At 45.7% G+C, this 26408-nt stretch overlaps 1 protein-coding gene across 1 annotated transcript in view; it reads left to right on the forward strand.

Annotated features, from left to right (window-relative positions):
- The window catches only part of NAT10 (N-acetyltransferase 10), a 231230-nt gene that overhangs the window by 185174 nt on the left and 19648 nt on the right, over window positions 1-26408 (forward strand). Inside the window, exons 22-25 of the mRNA XM_085643531.1 lie at window positions 7005-7101; window positions 8535-8645; window positions 9907-10079; window positions 10562-10681. Coding sequence (XP_085499657.1) covers window positions 7005-7101; window positions 8535-8645; window positions 9907-10079; window positions 10562-10681 — 501 coding nt within the window. The remainder of the gene's footprint in view (window positions 1-7004; window positions 7102-8534; window positions 8646-9906; window positions 10080-10561; window positions 10682-26408) is intronic.

Below are 26408 nucleotides of genomic sequence, written 5' to 3' on the forward strand. Positions count from 1 at the left end.
TGAGGAAAAGTGAGTTATCGGTTTCAAGGTAAGTAATCGGTCTTTTGAGTTAGGGTTCTGGGGATAAACTCGGGGGGGTGGTCTCCCAGGGTCAGTGATGCACTGTTGTTGCACCCTCAGTGGCACAAGGGCGGCCGGGTGCAGAGTGTTGAGGCCCAATGTTATCCTATGGAGGATAGGGGGGCTCCGGTTGGTGGCTGCTGGCAAGCAGGCCACGGGGTTGTGGGAGCAAAGCTCCTAGGGTTAAGCTCAGGGCAAGTAGGGGACCAAGTTAGCACCAAAGGGACACCCTCAGCGGCACTAGGGCGGCCGAGTGCAGGGTGCTGTTTTGAGGTCGGGTGCCCAGTTGATTTCAATGGAGATTCTCTGGGACAAAGAAACAATGCAGGCTCGGGGCCGAGGATCTTCCAGAAATGACCACCACTTCGAGGGGTAAGTTGGGATGTGGAGGGTTGGTTAGGCACCGCTGGGTTGGGCACACAAGGCTGTGGGGCGTTGGGTGCGGGCGTGCCTTGGGACGTCGGATTTTCTAACCCGCTCAGGTCACGGTAGGGGGATTGTGAGAAAGTGGCTCTGTATATACTGTTCCCGAAGAGGTACAGTTTGTACAGAGTCCACAGTCCCCAGAGGTTTGGCAGAGGCTAAAGTTAGATATAACCGTACTCTCTAAAGTGGTAGCTTGGTCGAGCAGTAAGACAGTATCAAAGGACAGTGTAAAGCATTTGTTGCATACACTCAGCCAGCAAATGGTCTCACACACTCAATAACTGAACTCTAGGCCAATGGTTTATATATAAAAAAATATATGCTTGTTTTATTTTAGAACCAACAATAGGTGTTAAAATATACTTTCTCAGAATGAGATGCTTTATATAAATACTTTTGCAAGATGCAATTGACTTTTGTAGAAAGTTACAAGTGGTTGCAATAGGCAACACAATTTTAAACACAATAATGCATTGAGTTCAATGGAAGTTTCAAGTTATTTGCCACAGATTACTTTTGGAATTCTAGGACTGGATCCTAGATTCAGTCCTGGGTCAGTACTTGGAATCCAGTGATGAAAGTCGACTTAATTACTGTGGTGATTTTTAGACAATATTTCGCTATTTTAAAAGTTGACACTTGGAAAATATTTCATAGAAAACAGTCAATGATTCCCTATGGCAGAACATTCAAGTTACAGGTACAGTATGTTCTCGTTACTTTTGTCATTCAGTTCTGGGTGCCTAGACTCAGTACTGGGACCTTTATCCAAAACAGGTAAGTAATTACGTTTTCAGAAATTATACGATTTTTAAAGAATATTTAAAGATTGCAGAAATTGACACTTAGAAGAAATTTTACAGAAAAACAGTCAATGATTTCCTACGGTAGAAAATTGGGTTACTGGTAAGTACAGTTGTAAGTATGTTTCAGTGCTGGGCACCAAGATCCAGCACTGGGAGCTCACCTAAGAGCAGGTGAGTATTTTCGTTACTCGGCTGGTTTTGGTGAATATTTTAAGTTTTGAAAAGTCCACACTTAGAAGAAATTTCAGGAAAAGCCAGTCAATGTTACCCTATGGAGAAAATTGTGTTATCGGTTTAAAGGTAAGTACTCGACTGGCAGAGTTACGGTTCTGGGCATAGACCCGGGGGTCTCCCAGGGTCAGGTCGGTTCTCCCTCAGCGGCACAAGGGTGGCCGGGTGCAGAGATAGTTAGGCCCAATATTATCCTGAGAGAGGTAGGGGGGGCCTTGGTTGGTGGCTGCTGACTAGCAGGCCACACGGCTGTGGGAGCTGGGCTCCTGGTCACTTACTCAGGGCAAGTGGGGAAGTAGATAGGTGTAGAGGTTGCACTGCCAGGGCCACTCGGGAGGCTGGGTGCAGGGTGCTTTTGAGTCCTCGGGCGCTCAATTGATTTAAATGGGAAATCTCCGGTTTAGAAAGACTGCAAGCTCGGGGGCGAGGATTCTTCAGGTGCCACCACCACTTCGAGAGGTAAGTTGGGTGGTTGGAGGATAGGTAGGTACCCTGGGATTGGGCACAGGGGGCCGCGGGGTGCCGGGTGCAGGGGTGCCTTTTGGTGTCGGGAAATCTTACCCTCTGTTGATCGCGGTTGGGGGGGCACCTTGTTCTGAGGCTGCAGGCTTCTTCAGAAGTGTCGAGGGAGGTCCTTGGGTGCCGGACTCAGGGTCACAGTCGCTGTGGGGTCGTCCTCGTGGTCTTTGTTCACTCCGGCACAGGCCAGGCTTGGCTGGTGCAGAGTGTGCTGGGTTCGTGGTTCCGGGCTGCTGCCAGGTATTAGAAGTAGATTTTGAGTTGAGCCTCTACTCATGGGAGACCCAGGAGTTTAGAGTCAAAAGGTTCAGGGTGACCCTAAATACTAGATTTAGGGGCTTTACAGGTAGGTGAAGGGCAGGGACCACCCCCTATCCTGCCTCTCTCCTGTGGGAGGGGAGCAGTAGCTTAGTCCTGATTGGGCAGGGCTTCCCATCTTCAAGATGGCGTGAGCCCGGAGATGTGCTTCACCTCGCCTCGCCCACCTGAGGGGTGGGTTGGCAGGCTGGCACATCACCTGTCCTTATTTGAGGTTTCAAGCCAAGCTTCCCGCCAGAGTGGGGGGTTGCAGTGGCCTGGGGAAGCTCACAGAGGCGGCATGCGTTTGAAGCTTCCCCCTGCCCATCCTGGGGGAGGGGATTTAGCACCTCGGCCAGGATGTGCATTGTTGCAGACCCAGGAGAGCAGGGGCTCTCCTAAACCAGGGGTCCAGCAACCCGTCTGCTGTGTGGCAGCCTGGAAGCCTCACAACAGACGTGGATTGTAGGTTTAGGTTTCAGGGGGCTTCTCTAAGATGCCCTCTGTGGTGCTTGGTACATTAAATCCCACACTGGCATCAGTGTGGATTTAATGTGCTGAGCAGTTTGGTACCAAACTTCTCAGTCTTCAGTGCTGCCATTATGGTGCTGTGGAGTTCGTGTTTGACAAGCTCCCAGCACCATGTACACTTAGATGGCAGCACTGCACTTACAGGACCCAGGAATGGACCTGGGTACTCTAGGGGCACAGGGCTCCTGCCTCTGTGCCCACACCACTGGCATAGGGCACCCAGCTAGAGGGGTGACTGATGTATCTCAGGGCAGTGTAGGTTGTGGGCATAACACACAGGGATGTGTGCCATGTCGACTCTCTGTTTTGTCTTGCACCCAGACACTCAGCCTGCAAGAGCAGTGTGTGTGTTAGGGTACAGGGCCTCTAAGGGTGGCACAATGAGTGCTGCAGCCCTTAGAGACCTTCCCTGGTCACAAGACCCTGGGTACCTAGGGTACCATTTACCAGGGGCTGACATGTGGCCAGGGTTTGCAAATTTGGGTTTTGGCTGTTAGGCAGTTTTTAGGGAAGGAACACAGGCCCTGGGCACCTGATTGGCAGGAGCTCAGGGCACAACAAGGAAAAGTTAGGCAGAAAGGGGGGAGGGGGTGTTACTGCAACAGAAACCCACTTTCTTACTGGGGTCCTCTGGATTGAGGCTGCAGGCGTTGTCAGGAGGTTTGAGGCAGTTCAGGGGTCGCCGGATCTCGGGTCAGGATCACCGGGGGGGCCTCCTCGTGGTGTTGGATTCGGCGGGTGCAGAGTGTGGGGGATTTGCGGTTCCTGGCTGGCACCAGAAGCTGCAGTTCAAACACGTCCGATGTTCACGGGAGAAATTGCTTGGAAAGTGAAGGCAGGCAGGTCCCCCGGGGTTTTGAGGTTGCTATCCGCTGCATACGCCGGGGTTTTGCAGGCGCAGGTTCGAGGGAAGACAGGCCTGTAGGGCTGGGGCCAAGTCAGTGGGCGTGGTCCTCTTGTTAGCTCTGCACGGCTTCTCGTCCTTCTTCTTCTTCTCTTCTTTACAGGTAGGTGAAGGGCAGGGACCAATGGGTTCCTGTCCTGGGGCGGGTACACCCCCTATCCTGCCTCTCTCCTGTGGGAGGGGGGCAGTAGCCTAGTCCTGATTGGGCAGGGCTTCCCATCTTCAAGATGGCGAGAGCCCAGAGATGTGCTTCATCTCGCCTCCCCCACCTGAGGGGTGGGTTGGCAGGCTGGCACATCCCTAGTCCTTAATGAGGTTTCCAGCCAAGCTTCCCGACAGAGTGGGGGGTTGCAGTGGCCTGGGGAAGCTCACAGAGGCGGCTTGCCTTTTGAAACTTCCCCTTCGTGAACCCTGCCCATCGTGGGGGAAGAGGCTTGGCACCTCGTCCCAGGATGTGCATTGATCCAGGACCCGGTGAGCAGCAAGCTCTCGACCCAGGGGTCCAGAAACATGTCTGGTGGTGGCAGCCTAAGCAGCCACTCAGCCAGGTCACTAGTAGTTGGTCGATTTTCAGAGGGCATCTCTAAGATGCCCTCTGTTGAGCATTTTACATTAAATTCCACACTGATATCAGTGTGGGTGTAATGTGCTGAGAAGTTTGATACCAAACTTCCCAGTCTTCAGTGCAGCCATTATGGTGCTGTAGAGTTTGTAATAATAACTTCCCAGCACCATATACTCTTAATAGCAGCACTGCACTTACAGGGCCCAGTAATGGACCTGGGCACTGTAGGGGTACAGGGCTCATGCACCTGTAACCTCACCACTGGCATAGGGCACCCAGCAAGAGGGGTGACTGATGTATGCCAGGGCAGTGGTTTGTGGGCATGGCACACAGGGATGTGTGCCATGTCGTCTTTGTTTTGTTCTGCACCCAGACACTCAGCCTGCAAAGGCAGTGTGTGTGTGTGTGTGTGTGTGTGTGTGTGTGTGTGTGTGTGTGTGTGTGTGTGTGTCAGGGTACAGGGCCTCTAAGGATGGCACAATAGGTGCTGCAGTCCTTAGGGGCCTTCTCTGGTCACAGTGCGCTGGGTACTTAGGGTACCATTTATTAGGGGCTGGCATGTGGCCAGAGATGCCAATTGGGTTTAGGCTTCAATGAAGTTTTAGGGAAGGAACACAGGCCCTGGGTACCTGATTGGCAGGAGCCCGGGGCACACTCAGTCAAAGTACATCAGCAATTCAGCAAAAGGTGGGGGCATCCCATGCAAGAAAGATGGCACTTTCTCACAAGGCGGGGGGGGGTAGGTTCAAATGTAGTATTAAAATCCCCTACAACTATGGTCTTGGAGGTGAGTTGGTATACCCCCAACAACTCATCTAGCTGAATACAGCAGATTCATTGTTATGTGATGCGGACCTAGCGTAGATATTTAATATAGTTAGGTTGAAACCTGTCAGAAAAGTGTGCTGGAGCCCCAGTATATCAAGAGATTCTATTATCGGCTGTTTATATTTGCAAACTATAGTAGTCTTTACAAATATTATCAATCCGCCACTCGCTCTGCCTGATTGTTTGGGAGCTTTTGCTTCCACACTATAGGTCGCCTAACCATTTATGTGAATCTTAGCCACTGCCCAAGTTTCTTGAAAAATACAGATGTCATTAGATTCAACAAATATGTGCCACTCTGGATCTTGCAGTTTAGAATGTATCCCCGCCAGGTTCCAAGATATCATATTTAAACCTTTATTATGTTTGGAGTAAAGAAGGGTTGGGCTGTGCAGAAGAGGACCATCTTGCAATGTCTCATCCTCTGCATTAAGATTTGCTATGCTCTGGCAAAGAGGCAGCCTCTTGCAGCTTAAGGGCTCATTCCACCAGAGCTAAGGCTGATAACACCTGACGTCTATGTAATCAAGGACTGGAAGACTTCGTCCATATAATCTGCACTTGCCCAAGCATGGGCAAAGAAAGAAGTTTATTATTTCGACCCTTCTTCAATCAGGCAGGGATCCGTGGCTACAGACAGGCAGTACTCGTCTGCTTCAAATCGGATTCCACACAACTGATCTGCCGCTTCTCAAAATTTCTTAATATAGTAGAGAAGCGCCTGCACATACTAACAAATACAGCTGGTAACAAGATGTAAAAGAATCAGGAGACATTTTCTGGCGGGTCCTCTTAATCATACACATTTTAAATCTAAAAACATGAGGACTTTTCAATAAATTTTAATCTGTTCTATTAGGTATTCCATATACCTTGTAGATGCAATGGTTTTAATTAATCAAGCATAATAAATTGACTTCACTTGACACCACTGTGTTACAACGTGGAGTCCCAATTCTGACATCTGTTATGCGGCAACGTGGGCTTCCCTGCACACGTTTACCAAGCATTACTGCCTAGAAGTCAAGTCCACATGGACAGCCATTTTGGTCGCTCAGTCCTGCAGATTTTTCTAGTCTAAACTTGTCTGCAGTTCATCATCCGGGATGGTATTGCTTGGGTATCTATTCAGAGGTATGGCATCTACAGCTAGATGTCTATCAGATGAACATGTTACTTACCTTTAATAATGTCTTTTCTGGAAGAGACATGATCTAGCAGCAGATTCCTTACCGACCCGCCTATCCTCCTGGCATTGCAGACAGGTTTCTAGGGTCAGACATGATCTCTTTCTGGGCCCTAGTTTACAAACACCAATGTCAGTACAGTGCATGGTTCTGCGCTTCTGGCGTAGAAATTTGTGAAAAAGTAACTAACATCCGTGCACTGTGGTGGCACCTATATAGGTGATGCGGATGTCCCTTCCGACACGGTCGACTCCACGTATCCAACCAACGCCATCTACCGGTGCGCAGGGGTATTGCTCGAAACCAAATCTTCTGGAGCCAGTCGTGGGAAATTCAAAGTTAAGGAATCTGCGGCTACATCATGTCTGTACCAGATAAGGCGTTACCGAAGGTAAGTAACTTGTTCTTCACACTTGCATTGCAGCCAATCCAGCAGATCATTTTCAAGAGGAGTCTGTTGAACTCTGTTATCAGCAGCTATTGAGACTAGCCAATAGATGACCAACCGGAGCATAGGCAGCGGTCAGTGACTGCTTTTCCCAGAGCTAAAGCTTTTGCAAGAGAAAGGATGTACACTAGGCAAATATATTTAATCCATGTCAGTGTCTTGGACGCTTATGAAGAGTCTAAATGCAACCTGTGTCCGACAGAATGACCTTACTGGGGAGCACTCGTGCATAATGCTGAAGATGCTGAGCGAAGAGGAGGATGCTGAACGGGAACCTTGGCTCACCGCTTTCTGGAAAGGTAATCATTGCAGGAATGTATTTATTTTGGCACGGAGTGTTGCATCGGTTGGTTCTGCAATTCTTTGCTTGACCCCTTGACATTTTGAAGGCCCTTCCGATATAAGCACCTGTTTAATAGCAGTATGATATTTTATTGTTCTAGCTTACTCTGCTAATAACCTTTGTGCAGCATGAGAGATTGCCAAATATCATTGAGTCGTATGTGGTTCTGTGTGCTCAAAGAGTCACACTGTGAAGTTTGATAGCAAGTAAATGTTAAACTCGTGGGACATAGTAAATATCCCCATTGGCCTTCCAAAATCTTTTTCAAATTATGCTCCAGTTTACATGGCAAGCCACAGTCTGCCTCCCTCTGCAGAGTAATTCTTACCACACTCTTCCAATAGGCTGACGTTTTATAAGTCTCTGACCTGCTAAGATATTACCTATGCATTTGAAGAAATGCGAAGTATGCGGATGTGAACTAGTGGCAGAGTTGTTGACTGGAGCGCAAAATCACAGATCTAGTTCCACCTGCCTCATGTAATTGTATCTTATGTCTGGGACAAATTACTTTATCTCCTTGTAATTTCTGTTCCCTTTTTTGCCACATTGGTTAATGAAGTGCAAAATGTTTAACTTTAACTTTTTCCCCAACTCTGCACAAATTATGTATGTCTTAACTGTTAATTTTAAAAAAGCTGGTTGTTAGTGTAATAAGTGTAATTCAGTTGTTTTCTTCAGTTCCCTGGGTACGCATTATTCTGAAATTGTACCAAGTTCACAGGAGAACACCGTTGTTGTCCTGCTCAACCTGCATGACTGACCCATTGTTTCTGTTTATGTTAAGACTTATCTATAATGGTTCTTTGACCGGTTACCCACATAAAATGCAATCCGAATTTCTCCTCTCCGCTATAAAGAGATTTTCAGAGCCTTTGGATAACCATCCACTGCTACTAGGACATCCTCATCACAAAGGCTATGCACAATATGCATTTATTTTATTATTCCACTGGATGAGAATTAGCACTGTGTATTTCCTTATTTCCATGTTGGAGTTTCATCATGCAAAAGAAATCATATATTGTAGGCCAAACACAGCAAATTACGTTCTCTTGGCTTTGAAAGGTTTGCAGCATTTACCAGCACAGAATTCTGTATGCTGCTGTTTATTCATTTGGGTATACAGGCTCCTTCTGTGTTGACTTTTCTCTGTGGTTAAGCTAACATTTAATTTCCATTTGAAAAGAGTATACCTTGCCAAACAAAATTGTCTTCTGTTAAGGAAGAAACGAAAACACTTGTTTGCTCTGAGACGGTTAACATATTGCTAGGGCATGATCTGAACAAACGGAAAAGAGAATTGTATTATAAAGAAATCTGGGGTTGCCTCATTGATAAAGTGATTCATAAGTACCCTCAAATATCTTATGTCTGTTTTACTTGTAGACTTCAGGAGGCGGTTCCTGTCTCTGCTTTCCTATCAGTTCAGTAGTTTCTCTCCTGCCCTAGCGCTTAACATTCTGCAGAACAAGAATGTCAAGAAATCGTCGTCTTCCGGTGAGTGCAGATATTTACTGCTTATACCTGGAATTAGCAGTAGACTTTTCTTAAAGCTAATTTCCGAGATGTTGATTAAAGTTGTTAGTTGTAGATTCTTATGACTTTCTTTAGCCGTGTTTGGTACAAATAAAATGACATTAAAAGATTAAACATTTAAATTAACCAATGGTTCCATTCATCCCCATGTGCAGAGGCCTTGAAGTTCGTTATCTCTGGGGAAAGGAAGATGGGGGATTTTGTGTCGCAATGGTGAAAGATGTGTTAAAGATTTGTATAGTTTTATTAGTTCTGTATCGCCATTAGTATGGGCTTGCAGCTTTGTGTAGACTGGGTACTTAAATCAAAAGTCTAAGTGCATTTGATATTTCATGTAGATATTTGTTTATGAGTGTATTGCAATAGTTTGTGTTTTGTGTGTTTATTCAGGGATTTTTGCAAATAAGCGTGTGTGCTTCATCTGAGCGATTGATATAAGCAGTGACCAGCTAGCGGTAAATGTATGTAGTGACTGAGTCTGTAGTGTCTTCTTAGTGTCCACAGTGTCTCCATATATTGGTCAAGCTATACAGTGTTTGGTTGGTGTCAGAGAAATCTATTGTTTTATGTAGGGTGGCTTTTGTGTGTCTGGTCAGGTCTAGATCTGCATAATGCCTATGACCCAAGTTGGACACATGTTCATTCTGACTAATGTGTTCTGTTGGAGTACCAATTATTTATTATTGTATTTGATACATACTGCTGTGAGCATTGTGGTGCCCAGCTATATGAAATATCTGAGCTGTGTGCTCACTGTTGTATCATGTTTTGTTGGGTAGTCTGATTAAGTTGTATGCATGACTGCTTCCATGTAGCCATCACACCCACTCCTAAGTGCAGGACTGGGAAGTTTACACAGTTTTGCACAGTTGCTGTGAGCTTGTTGAAACATAATTACTTGGAGTATCTGAGCGGTTTGTGGTTGGTATTGCCTAAGGCGTGGAGTTCGAAAGTAATGGAGTGTTGCTGTTAGCAAGGTTATTCCCACCCGTAAGGTGTAGCAGCACTGTTGTATACTTGTGAGGTGGTTTATCTGTTGTTCATAAGGATATCTTGAATATTTCCTCAACTTTTGTGCTACTCAAGTGCAAATAATTCAGTGTATTTTACCAGAGCCTTTTATATGTATATTTGAGTACATTTGGATAGATCATTGCTTGGGAATCCTAATGCCAAAAGAAGTAATAACTAAAATTGAAACACTTTACTTTCACCTTCTCAGGTATTAATCGATCAGAACTAGAGGCTGTCTTCATCCCGTACGACCTGAAGCGTCTAGAGATGTACTCGAGAAACATGGTGGATTATCATCTGATAATGGACCTCATTCCTGTCCTGTCAAAGATGTTCTTTCTGCAGCAGCTCGGCGACATGACCTTATCACCAGCGCAGTCTGTATGTGATCGTTTTAGGGGTCGTTCTTTTTTGGGAGTACTATTCCTCTGATGATCAGAGGGTGTGACGAGTTTCTAAGAGACCTGTGTACCTGGTGACGGGGTTCAAATGAGCATACTATCTAACTATGGCTAATTTTTTAAGTATGTGCAATGTCATATAAAAAATACAGTACAGTATGATGTCTGAGTCAGTTAGATGTCACCCTACCCAGTCACTTTTCCTTGCAGTAATCTGATCACAACCAGCCCATACTGTATGTCTTGCTCATGATGGTATTGTTCAGTATTCAGCATGGCCTGATCTGCTTCTTCTTAGCTACTTCTGCACAATAGGAAATAACTGAAAAGGGACCCTTTTAGCCGCAAGTATGCATTCTGAAGCTGCTGGGGTATCTTGTATGTTTAATTTGCTGTTGGTTGGTGTTTAGAACTTCACGTGCTTAGATGCCTTTAGAAATATCATCTTCCTTTTTTTGTCAGGCCCTTCTTGTAGGTGTTGGACTGCAGCATAAAACTATGGACCAACTCGAAAAGGAGATCGAGCTTCCGGTTAGCCAGTTAATGGGGCTGTTCAACAGGATTATACGTAAATTTGTCCAGGTACAGTACCGCTCCGAAATATGGAACTGTGGGTTGTTTCCTCTCCGGCCTCAGTTACTGATATGCTATTTGTAATTGTCTTCCAGAGAATGCTATGTGGATTAAGTTTCATTTGGGCTCGTTTTTTTCAGATTTGAGATGCAAGAGTTTGCCATTCACCATAATGATTGTTGCGCTCTTTAAGAATAGCGGTTTATTTTTTTCTGAGCCAGAGAAATGGATGAAAAGTCAATCCGGAATGATAGCTGTATTCTGTTAAAGTCATGGGATTCTTCGTTTCAAGGAAATCATTAACCCTCTTGTCCTTTCTTGGTAAGAATAAGCATATTTTTATGTTTTAAACGAAGAGCGGAACAGAGGAACATTAAAAGGCTTCATAGTCACGTGCACCTGGTATAAAGCCTTCTGGGGGAATGCTCGTCTTAACCAGACTAGAGGTCTATTTCAAAACTTATTTTATTTTCCATTATTTAATGTGAATAAATCAATTACTCAGAGAAAAATTGTTATAGATTTGGCCCTATGTATCCACTAGGGACCCAATTTTGACGGCACTCTGACCTTATAATAGTAAAAGAAGCAACATGGAAGAAACCAAGAGAAGCTTTCCAGGTATACAGCTCTCTGCTTTGGGAATACGTCTGTCTGGCAGTTGGGAACTCTTTAGTGTTATAAATTATAAAGGTGGTGAAACCTCTGTAGTTCTGGTTAGATCCCACTTTGAGCTCAAAAAGCATTTTTAAAAAAAATTATTTTTATTATAATTAACATCGTCGAGGCATAACTCTTCCAGGTGGTATATATACACATTGTAAATCAACAATACACAGTTCGGCAATCTTATTACATTGGCATTCATTACATCATAGTCAAGTTCAAGTTCAAAAGCTTTATTCGGTATGTAAAATACAACCATAAAAGCAGAACAAACAAAATACATATTAGACTAGAATGTCATATACACAGGGCATTACAGAAAAAGAAACAATATTTGACACATTGTTAAAGTGCATAGTGCTTCATTAAATAGTCCAGTATTAAACTTAATTTCCAACAAGCATCCACATTGTATTTGTAACAAAGTGCAAATTCCAGGTAAGTTGTCTAATATGTGCAAATAAGCAAAAATAATAAGTATAGCAACAATCCTATAATTACAGAATTCATCTAAGGTTCACTTAGGCTACAAGGTACATATCAGAGTCAAGGCGGTACCTATAAGTACAGAGTATATAACAAAAGGAACTAATCAATGCAGACTAAGGATTTCCTTATACTCATACATTTGAGCACATAGGATGCCACAAAAAAACAGGTATCCGGGCTTTCTAGAGTTGTAAGGAACTTCATTGCTGATTTAATAGTGCGTATCTTATTTTTTAAAAGGATAGGTTTTAGATAAAATTTCCTAAAATGACAATAAAACTTACAAAACAATAAAAAGTGACAGCAGCTTTGTTTTGAAATATTATCACAAGGACACAGCATATTGGATTTGATCTTTATATCAGGGAATGAGACTAGGTGATGCACAATCCCGAGCCTTAATCGGGTTAGGACAAATCTATGTTGGTTGTAAGTCACAATCTCTAGATATGTCTGAAAACCTCTACTTAAGTTCAGATCTAGGTAAGAAGCAACTGTTTTTAGATTTTTGGACTGATTTTCTCTAGCCGCATTCTTAAATGCTAGGAACTTCGATTTTATGTCTTTCTTTGGTATCAGTGCAGCTGCTTCGGGGTTCAAACGAATATTACATTCAAACAGAAGATTGAACCAGTAGTAGATGTAACTGAGCCAAGGTATACGAGATAAATTATCAAGTTTCAGACAGTCTTTAATAATTGATTGTGTAAATACTGTCTCTGTTTTAGACCAGATAGATCGCCAAAGCAGCAGTGGGCGTAATGCGGCTAAGTCCACAATAAAGTCAATACCGGCTTCCAAGTGGGTTAAAATATTGGGGACCGAGGATGGGGCGCAAAGCAGTTTCTTCAGGAACTTATTTTCGTCACTCTGTAAACCATCAACAGAATGGTGGCCCCAAACTCCTGCCCCGTACAAGGCAGATGAAATACACCTAGCTTTGTAGATGGCCAGCATGTCCTTCACTCTCCTTTGCCCTAGTTTAGCCGCAAATCTAAAAATACTACTGGTGTTTCTGTTCATCTTTAACCTCACAGTATCGTCTTCTTTAGACCATTTCCCATCGCCTGAAAATGTTATCCCCAAATAGCAGAAACTGTTGACCGATTGTATTTTCACTTTGTCAATAAAGAAGGAAGAGTTGGATTTCACCCTCTTTCCACAGGTCATAACAAAAGTCTTACTTTTATTAATAATCAGTTTCCTCTCTTTGGTAAATAACACAAATCTGTCTATAAGGCGTTGCAAACCATTCTGTGTTCGTGATAAAAGGACTGCGTCGTCTGCGTATAATAAAATAGGGGTAGCGCTACCATCAATCGATGGGGCGTCTGAGGATAATTTACTTAAAATCGTATCAATTTCATTTATAAATAGTGAGAATAAAAACGGGGCCAAAACGCACCCCTGGCGAATCCCTCGTGCAACTTTAAAAAAAGGTGTACATTCTCCCATAGGACCATAGCGTACTTTACATGATAGGCCAGAATATAACCGGGCCAGAAAGAAGACACACTCTTTGGGAGCACCGAGATTTAACAGGGTGTCCCAAAGGATGTTATGGTCTACAAGATCAAAGGCACTGCTTAGGTCTGCGAAACAAAGGAAAAGATTCCCCTCCTTAGCAACAGTGTATTTATGTATGAGGAGGTCTAAATTAACGCACTGTTCCAACGTCCCCAGACCTTTCCTGAATCCATATTGTGCCTTTGAGATTAACATGTTGTCCTCGGCCCAAGTCTCCAACCTATTTAAAATTATTCTACTCAATATTTTTATCGATGCATCTAATAGAGAAATGGGACGATAATTACTTGCCTCAGATCTCGAGCCCTTCTTAAATAGAGGAATAATTATGGACTGGCCCCAGGAAATTGGCATCTGACCCACCGCTGTTGCATTAAAGAACCTGGTCAGGATGGGGGCCCACAGATCTAACTCGGATTTGTACAAGTCCAGCGGGACTCCATCCGGACCTGGCGCTTTTCCGCCCTTACTATTATGTATGCCTTCGTAAACCTCATCAAGGCCAATATCTAAAGGCAATCTGGGCCAGGTATACACATTGTCCATATGGGAATTTAAAATCAACCTATCTGGATTAAAAATGTTTGAAAAATGAAGCATCCATGATTGACAGTCGACATGAGAGGTTATTTCTGGCATTGAATCGTTTTTTAGGAAAGGACTATTTATAGTTTGCCAATATAATTTGCTATTGTTTGTTTCGGCCGCGCAGCTAAGATTGTCCCAGGCCTCTTCTTGGAGAGCTTTTTTCCTTATCTTAAGTGATGTTTTATAAGCAAGACGACAAGTTTTAATTGTTATACAATCCCGTGGTTTAGAGCTCATAGCATGTTTTAGAGCTTGAAGGGCCTGTGTGCAACTTTTATCAAACCAGCCGGTGTTAATTTCTCTTTTCCCCTTGCATGGTTTGGTAAGTAGATTGTCGATTGCTTCATTAATAGTACATAGGTGGTTTAATACAACTTGCGGGTGTACCTCATCGCTAAGACAATAGTTTATCTCCATAGTACATTTGCTTAAAACCTCCGCCAACAACTCGTGTGGGACAACCTTAGTCCATTTAATCCTAAACCCATTGGGTCGTACAGCCTCGATAAAATTAATACTATTGCTAGCATCCATATTTTTTGGACCCCAACAGTGCAATGATAAAGAAATACTATTATGATCACTTAAGATCTGTTCATTAACACTCAAGTTGGAGTATGCACAATCGTTAGACAATAAAATGTGGTCTATATATGAATTAGCTCCTCTTCCAGTAAATGTTGGACAGTTAACGTTGGAGCTATTCTTTGTGCAATTTAGCATATCCAAATCAAACTTTGCTAACATCATATTAAGAGTAGTGCCGTACTTACAGTGTGGGAAGTGTGAACAATCGTATCCCTCCAAGATACCACTTTCCCTTGTTAGGCCACATGAATTACTCGAGGCATAAGGGCAAGGACTTATATTAAAATCACCCAACCAGAGGATTATAGATTGGTGACCTATAACTGCCATTGTCCTCTCAATCTCATTTTCAAGCTGAATCAGGATTTTACCTCTGTCGGCCGTGAATACATTATTATAAAAATTTATCAGCAACAGATCTTTCCCTTTATCAAACTCTAGACATAAAATCTGGGAATAGACATCCACTGAAACACAGCTTTTAACTTTACAAAATCTTAGTTTGGTTGATATTAAAAGCAAGAGACCACCTTTAGCTCTTCCAACATTTGAGCTCACTGCGTTCAGGCTGTGTGCTAGGTATCCCTCGATAAAGATAGGTTCCTCACACCACGTTTCTTGAAGACATATTATGTCTTACCCCTTGTTTATAAAGTCCTTCCACAGAGGGGAATCTAACTTCTTTTTCAACCCAGCAATATTCCACGTAACAACGCGATAGGCTGTATCAGGATCACACTTGCCCCCTGTATGGACATTTACAGGGTCTGCCGGGGAGAAGTCTGAATTTAAAGGGGGGTCTACAATGGTACAGCAATTCTGATTCTTTTTTTTAATTCCTATGTTCTCCAAGACAGCATCCACCGTGACAGGTTCGGGTGGCGGTGATGAGGGAACAGTCACTACTTTATCAGTAAGGTCACCCCTCGCTACTATCTCAATCGTATTCCTAGTATTATCGGGCAGTCAATCGTTTTCCTCCAATGAGGACAGGGCAGAGTAATGGTTAAAAAGGGGGATGGTATAATCCCTTTGCCAACTTGATTCCTCATTAACCTGCATGTTCCTTCTGTTAAAATACTCGGGGGCTTTTAGTTGGAAAAAGGGAGGATGACTGCCCCCACCCCTGATTAAACCAGGTTCAAACGGCTCGATCTGTTGGGGCCTTGGCAATTGTAAGCCATCTAGATAGCTGTAAAAATAACCTAAAGGCCTAGCAGAGACCAAATTAACTTGGTTGGGTAGGGAGGCAGCTCTTAAGAGGACGGTTGCCACATGTTGTGGGTATCTAAAATTTACTATTATACAGTCCCCTGAGGTAGATTTCCTTCCTTCTCCTATCCAGCTGACTCTGCGGGTGGGTAAAATATCTTTAGCCAGTGCCAGTGGAAACCCACAATTTTTATTGAGCCAGGCAAGTGATTTGTTTTTTAAGGAATCGTGAGATTCCTGGCTAGAGTTAAGCATACTAGAGTCAACCTCCGGAACATTAATCAATACCACTGTGTAGGGGGCACACTGTGGTGGGAGGTTAACGATATGGTTTCTCTTATGCTTAATATGACCATCATTTCCCTTGGCTACAGGCTTCTGGTTATTAATTGGGCATGTATGTGCAGAAATTACTTTTCCTGATGAAATGGCTACAATAGAAGGTACAACAACTGATGTCCCAGTGGAAAGCGCGTCCATGGGCCGACTTGACTGACAACTGTCCCCTGAAACCGAAGGGACTCCCATACTGTGAGTGTCAGACGGCTGCAAAATAGATTCCATGGCACCATCTATAGGTTTATGAACAGGGGGGGGGTAACATAGGGGAAGATCGTTTTTCATAAGAAGCCAAAAGGCCCTTTAATGTATCTACTTCATCTGAAATTACCCTTAGTTTCGCCAACAGGGGACTAATGATAGACTCTAATTTGGTCTCAAAAATTGACACCAATTGTCCTATTGAGTCAGCATGCAGAAAGACCCCCTCAGCCTTGTCATTAGTCCCCGATATATCTTTTGACGAATCTGATGAAACCCCCCTGCCTAGTTGAGAAGAACCCTGCTTTTTTGGCTTATAGGTCCCCACTCTCTTTACTTGTACTTTCCTGCATGCCCGCATTTTCCTCTGCATCGGGGAGGGAGTTGGGATGGTTTTAGAGCAGGCTCTAGTAGAAAGGATAGATGACTTCGATGGGGAAGAGGGTTCATCAATACTACCAATAATATCCATATCAGGGAGTACATCAACATCCAAAATCCCAACAGCATTGCCAGTATTACCCTTACAGCTTTCAGCAAGTGTTTCGGTATTAGAGACTGATGTGTCCACTAAGGAGGCTTCAGAGATAGATCTGCCCAGTGAAAGTCTCCGGTCTTTATTAATCTTATTCACAACTTTTACCAAGTAATTGTCCATAGTCCTCTTATCCCCTGCACCGGATTGGTTAGAAGACTTGGACTTCGACATCAGCGAAGGCATAGACATATGCGGTAACCTTCAGAATGGATATGTGTATAGGATTGATCACTTACGGGTTAAGCGACGATCAGAGTTCCGTGGCCCTGCCCTGCCTCCTCCTGCCTCTGACGGCCACAGACGGCCCGCCCTCTGCCCGGGCTCAGCCCGGCGCCGCCCGCGCGCGTCCCGCAACGCGGAGAAAGGCGCGAGTTTTTAAAGCGCCTCCGGGCGCGTTGGCAGCGTCAGCGGCCGCAGGGGTGCTTGGGGGCTGTAGTCCCCGCTCTCTGCCGTGAGGTGATGGCGGCAGCGTGGGAGACGATCAGCGGCGCCAGCAGCGCTAGCGTGTCGGTGGTGGTAGCGTGGCCAGCTCCCTCCAGGGCAGCAGCAACAGTGGCAGGTAAGGAGTTCTGGTAGTTCCCCCCATAGTCATTAATGGTACCCTTCATGTTGTTGCCGCCTCCCTCCCTAGCATTCCTCACCTGAGTCCTCCTCCGCTTGTTCATGTGGTGGGTCATAGATGTCTCCCCTAAATTTGTTCCATGCCCCCCAGATCTTGCTCAAAAAGCATTTCTGATGGATTTCACAAGACATTTCAAGACATAATATGCAGTGCTTACCTCCGATTTCGAAATGTTAATTGCATATTGGACAGGTGGTGAGGCCTTAGTTATACAGAAAAGAGGGGCCTCATAAGTTAGTTTTCAATTTAAAATCCTAATAGAGAGCGATTAGTAACTGAGATCACAACAATCTGTAAAAGTACTCAAAACTTTATCCCAAAAAGTCACTTTTGTTAGATCATAAACATTTGTTTGCAGATTTGTAAAGAGGCGATAAAATTATTACAACAGCCCCAAAACGTGATTTCTCCATTCAGTAACACTAACTTTGGCATGCCTACAGAACCACGTTTCTCAGTGTGCTTTTCCAATGTGATGAAAATAAGGTCATTTTTTCAGCACAGTACAAAAAAAAATGCCAGTGGTAGCCTAGAAAAATGTATAATACTATAGGAACAATAAACTCTGATTCCCCACACGTTTCCCCTACCCCTTTCTGTGGCAATACCTCCAAACACTGCTGGGCCAGCTACTGTATGAGATAATGTATGTTCTGCTCTCCCGGAGGGTCCAAGGGGCTGATAACCCTCCACCCGCTTGCTGAGGGTCACTACTGTGTACAGGGTTATGTGGTTAATTTGCTGTGTTTCGTATGGGCAGCTGCAATGTGAAACTTGTGGGGGTGTCATTTTGAGGATAGCAGACCTAAAGGGAATGTTTCAAATTGTAAAATACGATAAAAAACTGTTTAAAAAAAAATAATATATATATATGTTCGAGGCATGTGGGCTGCTGAATTCATATCTGTGCATAGATCGCCGCCTAGTGTTGGGTCCGGATGTTTGCACGTTGTTGTCCTGGAAGAGTCTTCGAAGTATCCTGGGATAGGTGACTCCTCCCCTGGACTACAGTGCGCATGGGCATCCTCTCCATCCTCAGATTGTTTTTTTCCGCCATTGGGTTCGGATGTGTTATCTTGACTCAAGTTAGGAAAACCTGTTTTCAGGCCAAAAGGCCTTTAGCTCGCGTCGGTACTGTTATCGATCGGTATCGATAGTATCTCTGTTAGTTTACTAACTTCTAGAGCAAACTTTCGCATCTTACCCGACCGTCGATTCGACATCAGCGATGGAATCGAGAACACCATTCAAGAGGTGTCCGGTATGCAATGCGAAATACCCCCACGTCGACGTCCATCCGGTGTGCAACAAATGCCTCTCGCCGGATCACGACGAATCTACATGCATGGCCTGTGCCAGATTTCGATCCAAGAAGACTCTACGGAATCGACGAGCGGCGAGACTCGAGGCGCAGCAAGCGGCACCGGCCCCGGCCGACATCTTCAACGCCGAGACCGAAGATGTCGAAGAAGTGGAGAACCTACCCTCCAGTCCCGTTTCCGAACATGACTCCGGATCGGGGGATGTCGATGAAACACTCTTTCGCAGAGATGAAGACGACACCGAGGTAGGAGACTACGATGAGGCCTTAGGGGCCGAAGAGAGTAGCTCCGGTGACGAGCAGGGCCTACCCGTTCAGACTGAAGAAAGCCCAGTGCAACAGTCTATGGCTCCGGTCGAGGGATCGCCTTCGGGCCTTACCCAAGACTTATCCCGCAGTTCTTCGGCCCCGCCCTCGGACATTCAGCGGCAGCCATTAATGCCAAAAATGGCTGGTTTCCCTTCTCTAAAACCGAAACCGAAAGCAGTATTGGTTCACTTGAAACCGAAACCGGCGCTGGTCGGATCGAGGCCCTCCACACCTTCGACGCCAGCAAAACACATCGGCACCGAGCGCACCAAACGAGACTTCGGTGCCGAACTCGAAGCGGCCGACGTCGGAGTCGACATAAGGAAGAAGGCCGTCGGTACCACCAAACCTGCTCGGCTCCCGGCACCGACGCAATCGACTCCGACCCCAAAGGTCAAACAGCCTGCTGCGTCTCACGCCGCTTCCACGGCGACATCTAAGCCACAATCATCGAAGAAGTCGACGGCCACTCCCGCCCCTCGACTCGATGACCCACCGGCGTCGAAAAAATCCACGACCGCCTCCACTGAACCGGTCGGTGCGAAAGACTCGAGGGCGCTCCAGACTCGACCCATTGCTGCGCAAAGCACCAAAAAGAAAATGGTCCTCCAGGACACGTCGGGCTCCGAGCCAATTAAAGCTCCAGCAGCCTCTTCGACACCAGCCAACATTACTTTTGGCCTGCCACCATCCACGGCCCCAAAAATGTTCCAAATCAGGACACGGGTGACCCATACCACAATCACGCCTGCCGAACACTCTGGGGAGACGTCTCCATCGCATATAATCGACGCCGACACCGGCAGGATGATTATCCACAAACGGAAAATAACTTCGGAGCCGGCTTTGGACTCCTTCAGGATTCCACTAAAAAGAAAGCTGCCTGTGGCTTCAGAACCAGTTCTTTACGAACCTTTCCACTAACCCTACCAGGATCCACAATCCTTCTCTCCCACAAACTCCGACACGGATGCGTTGGGGGACTACATGGGTGACCAGGTCCCCTACCCCGGAGACATGGACCCTGACGGCCAGCAAGACCCTGATCAAACTTGGGATGACCCTGTGGACCCAGGTGCACCTATGGATGCACAAGACCCGCAACTCTATGGAGCAAAAACATCTCCCACAGAGGACACGGCAGCATTCAACGCTCTGATTGAACGTGCTGCGGCCAATCATGGGGTGCAACTTCACTCGGACACCGTCGAGGCAGACTTTCTTATGGACACTTTTGCTTCCTCAGAAAGAAATATAAAAACTCTACCCATGTTGAAGGGTGTCCTCAAACCAGCAAAGGACATCTTCAAGGAACCCACCAGGGCAAGAGTGATAAACCCCAGGATAGACAAAAAATACAGATCAGCGCCTGGGGACCCTACTTACATCAGAGGCCAATTACCTCTGGATTCCATTGTCGTTGCGAATGCTCGCAAGAGGGCACACTCACAAACAACAGGTGACGCTCCTCCCCCGGACAAGGAGTCCAAGGTGTTAGAGACCTCTGGCAAACGGATTGCCGCCCAGGCAGCCAACATATGGCGTATTGCCAATACTCAAGCACTCCTCGCTCGCTACGATAGAGCGCACTATGACACATTAGAGCAACTAATCCAACATCTCCCTGACCAATTCAGAGAAGGTGCAGAGATCCTCATCAGGGAGGGACAGCTCCTCACAAACGCATCCATCAAGTGCGCGCTGGATGCCGCAGACACAGCCGCCAGGGCCATTAACACTAGCGTCATGCTGCGACGACATGCCTGGTTACGAATCTCCGGATTCAAACCTGAGGTGCAAAACAACATACTCAACCAGCCTGTCAACCCCGACTATTTATTCGGGCCGGAGGTTGACACCACCCTAGAGAAAATAAAGAAGGACACGGACACTGCAAAGTCCATGGGGGCTCTCCAAACTCAGTCCTTTCGGAGCGGATCCTTTCGTCGCCCCGGAAATAGAGGAGCAGGTAGAGGACAGGGGTCACAGCAAACATACAACAAGAGCAATACACAAACCACCTACGATAAAAACACCCGGGGTGGATATCGTGGCTCCAGTACAAAGGGCAGAGGACGCGGCTACGGCAACACCAGGTCCTCCCCCAAGAACAAGCAGTGACGCCCTCTCCCTTCCTCCCGACCACATAACACCTGTCGGGGGAAGGCTACAAAGGTTCCTGTCCACGTGGAACTCCATCACCACGGACAGGTGGGTCAAAGATATTATCAAATACGGTTACTGTCTAGAACTAACCTCCACTCCACCCACAATACCTCCAAAAACCGTCCTATGTCCTCAGAGCACTTAACGCTCTTACAGCAAGAGGTGCAAAGTATGCTTCTAAAAGGCGCAATAGAGGTCGTACCCGTCCACGAGCAAGGTACGGGGGTGTACTCCCTGTACTTTTTAATACCGAAGAAGGACGGGTCACTCAGACCTATATTAGACCTGAGACCCCTAAACAGATACATTCTTTCCGAGCATTTTCACATGCTCACTCTCCAGCAAGTCCTCCCGCTGCTCAAGCAGGGAGACTTTCTAGCCACACTGGACCTCAAGGATGCGTATTTCCACATACCCATTCACCCATCACACAAGAAATACCTCAGGTTCACTGTTCAAGGACAGCATTACCAATTCAGAGTCCTTCCCTTCGGCGTGACAACGGCACCAAGGGTGTTTACAAAGTGCCTAGCTACTGTGGCGGCACATCTACGGAGGCAGCACATACACGTCTACCCTTACCTGGACGACTGGCTCGTTCAAGCGAAGTCATCCCAGCAATGTGCCAGCCACATGTCCCGCACCATTCATCTCCTTCACAGTCTAGGGTTCTCACTCAATTACCCAAAATCCCATCTCCAGCCCGCGCACGTACAACAGTACCTTGGTGCAACTATAGACACTCTGGCAGCCACAGCTCAGCCAAATTTAGTGAGAATCAGCAGCATGCAAATGCTGATTTCCAAGTTCAAACCCCAACACTCCCTGCCCGCGCGAGTGTTCATGCAGTTGATAGGCATGATGGCCTCCTGCATCTTCATAGTCCCACACGCGAGACTACATATGCGCCCGCTTCAGGAGTGCTTAGCACGTCAGTGGAATCAGGCTCAAGGACAGTTGAAAGACCTAGTGTTGGTGAGCGGTCGGGCATACAACTCTCTGCATTGGTGGAATCCACAAAACCTTTGCAAGGGCCGACCGTTCCAAGAGCCTGTCCCACAGATAATACTGACGGCGGACGCGTCTCTCCAGGGATGGGGAGCTCATGTACTCCATTACACAGTGCAGGGACTATGGACACAACAACAAAAGAAGATGCACATCAACCTCCTAGAGCTGATGGCAATCTTCCTCGCTATGAAAGCATTCAAAGTACACTTGTGCAACAAAGTCGTGTTGATCCGGACGGACAACATGACTGCCATGTACTACATACAGAAGCAGGGAGGAACACACTCTCCACAGTTGTCTCATCTGGCTCAGAGCATGTGGAAGTGGGCCATTCAGAGGAACATGTTCCTCATGGCAGAACACCTCCCCGGCAAAGACAACCAGATGGCGGATCTGCTCAGCAGACACAGCCACCAGATGCACGAGTGGGAGTTACACCCATCAGTACTCCAACCGTACTTCCAGCAGTGGGGTCATCCAGAGATAGACCTATTTGCGACAAGCGAACACGCAAAATGCCAAAGCTTTGCCGCCAGGTTCCCACATCCACAGTCGCAGGGCAATGCGATATGGATGAACTGGTCCGGCAGATTTGCGTACGCTTTTCCCCCAGCACCACTGATACCGCTGGTGGCACGCAAACTGCGTCAACACTCACTGACGCTCGTCCTGGTTGCTCCAACGTGGGCGCGCCAACCGTGGTACACCACCTTTCTCGAACTTTCCGTGGTGCCGCATCAAAGGCTACGGATCAAACCCGAGCATTTGACGCAGAACCATGGAGAGATTCAGCACCCAGATCCGCAACAGCTGAACCTGGCAATCTGGCTCCTGAATTCCTAGAGTTTGGCTACCTCAACCTGCCACCTGACTGTATGGACATCATTAAGGAGGCCAGGCGACCCACTACCAGAGCTTGCTATGCAGCCAAATGGAAGAGGTTCGTCATTTATTGCAATAATAATGACATTAACCCGCTAGACGCATCCATCCAAAACATTATTTGTTACCTATTACACCTATACCGATGCAATCTGGCGTACACCTCTATACGTGTCCATTTGACCGCAATATCAGCCTATCTGCAGACCAGGCAGCACCTCTCTCTATTCAGAGTGCCTGCCATCAAAGCATTCTTGGAAGGACTCAAACGAGTCATTCCTCCAAGCCACCCACCGGCTCCGATGTGGAACCTCAATTTGGTCCTCACACGCCTGATGGGTCCACCCTTTGAACCTCTACACTCATGCGAGATTCAATTCCTTACCTGGAAAGTAGCTTTCCTAGTAGCAATCGCTTCTTTGAAGAGAGTTAGTGAACTCCAGGCACTAACCGTTCAAGAGCCATTTATACAGGTCCACGCCAACAGGGTCGTACTACGTACCAACCCCAAATTCATGCCAAAGGTGGTATCGCAGTTCCACATGAATCAAACCATTGAACTGCCCGTTTTCTTCCAAAACCCACAAACTGTCGCAGAAAGGGCACTCCACACACTAGATGTCAAAAGAGCCCTCATGTATTATATCGACAGGACCAAACCCTTTAGGAAAACACAACAACTTTTCGTTGCCTTTGCCCCACACCACAAAGGTAACGCTATCTCCAAAGCAGGAATAGCCAGATGGATCGTTAAATGTATCCAAATTTGCTATCAAAAGGCTAAACGTACTTTAACGATTCCCCCACGAGCCCACTCAACACGTAAGTTAGGGGCCTCAATGGCTTTCCTAGGAAACATTCCTTTGCATGACATATGTAGAGCAGCCACCTGGTCCACTACACATACATTTACCAAACACTATTGTGTAGATGTGCAATCAAAACAGCAGGCAGCTGTAGGACAGGCTGTTCTCAAAACTCTTTTTCAGACCGCTGCAGCTGGCACTGGTAGCCGCCGCTAATAAGAGGGCACTGCTATATATTCTATGCACAGATATGAATTCAGCAGCCCACATGCCTCGAACTGAATATGCTACTTACCAGTATGCATCTGTTCTTGGCATGTAGGGCTGCTGACATTCATATCGCCCTCCCTCCTCCCCGGCGCCTGTAGCAGCTGCAGCTCTCAGAATTACTGTAAGCATGGTCATCACTTTCTGTATGTACTCCATCACTGCCACAATGGCGAAAAACAATCTGAGGATGGAGAGGATGCCCATGCGCACTGTAGTCCAGGGGAGGAGTCACCTATCCCAGGATACTTCGAAGACTCTTCCAGGACAACAACGTGCAAACATCCGGACCCAACACTAGGCGGCGATCGATGCACAGATATGAATGTCAGCAGCCATACATGCCAAGAACAGATGCATACTGGTAAGTAGCATATTCAATGCACACACTACTGTAAAGTCGTGGAAATTAGTCTTATTCCATAGAGGGCTGTATGTGGTTGGGAGAAGGTCAAAATATTCTTTTGCCCTAAACTACAAAATTGGTTGTAATTTGCCATCTGGTCCGCAGACATTTGGAAGACAATATACATATTTTTACTTGGGAAACAAACTTATGGTGAAGTCGGTATTAATGTAGTTCTCTCTTAAACACATAATCCAATCTCTTCACAGGTGTTATTAGTATATGCCACTATTTTATATATGTTGGGCATGCGAAACCCGTCCAATAGTGGCCGATGAATAAAACAATTTTGGCTCTTCACATGGCGTCGTCATCCTTGTGTATACGAGGTTACTGGTGAATTTGTAGTGGACCGTGCCTGGGAGGTCCAAAAGTGGCGACACGCCCTTTGGTTTGGAGCAGTGGTGAAATACCCAAGCAAGTGTGCTGGATATATATATTACCTACTGGCGGGCGCCAGTAGGTAGTTATAGTTAGGACCGTTTATCCATAGGAAATCCGCAACATTCTATTTAGAATAACTTTGGCACCGGTTGACGAATCTTCTCAAAATTTTCAAAACTCGTGGCCCGCTCTAGTCCGCTCCTATCCTGAAAGTCTCGGGGTGATTCGTCAAGCGGGGGCCGAGAAAAAGTAGGGTCCCAAAACGTGTTTTCCCCATGCAATTTTCCACAGGGACCTTTAGTCGCAGCTACAGCCCGAACTGCTGAACGGAATTACACCAAATTTGGCAGAAAGGTAGACCTTGGTTCAGAGTCATGCCTTTTGCTTAAATGGTGTAAATCCGTTCAGTAGTTCCTGACAAAATCAAAAGTAAAATCATATATTGGGCGGAGCCTAACCACACATCTCATCGCGAGATCTGATTGGCTGTCAGCACTTCATCCAAGAAGTGTTGGCAGCCATCTTGGGACCAATATACATGATAGCACCTCATTAAAAAGTATTGCAGTTAATAGAAGGTTTTAAGACTTTAGGTACATTATAAATCATTTGTTGATGGTACCATACTCATTTTAGGAATTGTGGTGTGTTCTAAGGTGATTTTACCATGTGAAAAAGCCTTCTGCTGGGATATCATGAATCAGGTTTGAGAGAAAACTATTTTCTTATGCTTTTCCCACAGAGGTTTGGAAGGTGATCTATAAGCTAAACCAAGAGCATATTTTCTGTAAATTCACATTATCTTTTTCAGTCATGTGAGAATGAATTCTGACATTCTCTGTAAAACATGTGCATCCAACAAGGGCAGAGACTGTCAGTTGATTCCTTTGTGTTCTACTGCATCTTCCCAGAGTGTTTCAAAGAACAACTAGAGCTCTAACAGTCCTACGTATGACAAACGGATGGCACACCTGAAGCCAACTTGATTGGAATAAAGTGGTAACTCTTAAAACATTTAATTTAAAAAGGAACACCATGAGGGGGTTCATTTTGCCATAGAAAGTATGATAAGTGCTGCTGAAAGAAAAATTAGGGCACATTTTGAGTGACTTCTCAAATCCTTTCTATTTTATTAAATTCTGACATGCAGACTGAAGCATGCACTTTCAATACCAGCAGCAGATTTCCCTGGTAAGCAGTAGCTTTACTACAGTGATCTAATGAGCAACTCGAGTGCTACCATTCAGAATTTATGGTAAATGTGTGACACATCTGAATGCCTTCTTGATGCAACCAAAGTAAACCAGCATTGAAAATGCAATCGGTCTCGCCCTTGTTTAAGTTAAAGCAATTTTGTTTGTAATTAGGTGGCTTTTTAGCTTTGCTTTTATTAGTGTTTTTCAAACTTTCATGT

Source organism: Triturus cristatus, chromosome 3_1 (assembly GCF_964204655.1).
Source record: "Triturus cristatus chromosome 3_1, aTriCri1.1, whole genome shotgun sequence".
Classification (NCBI taxonomy): Eukaryota; Metazoa; Chordata; class Amphibia; order Caudata; family Salamandridae; genus Triturus; species Triturus cristatus.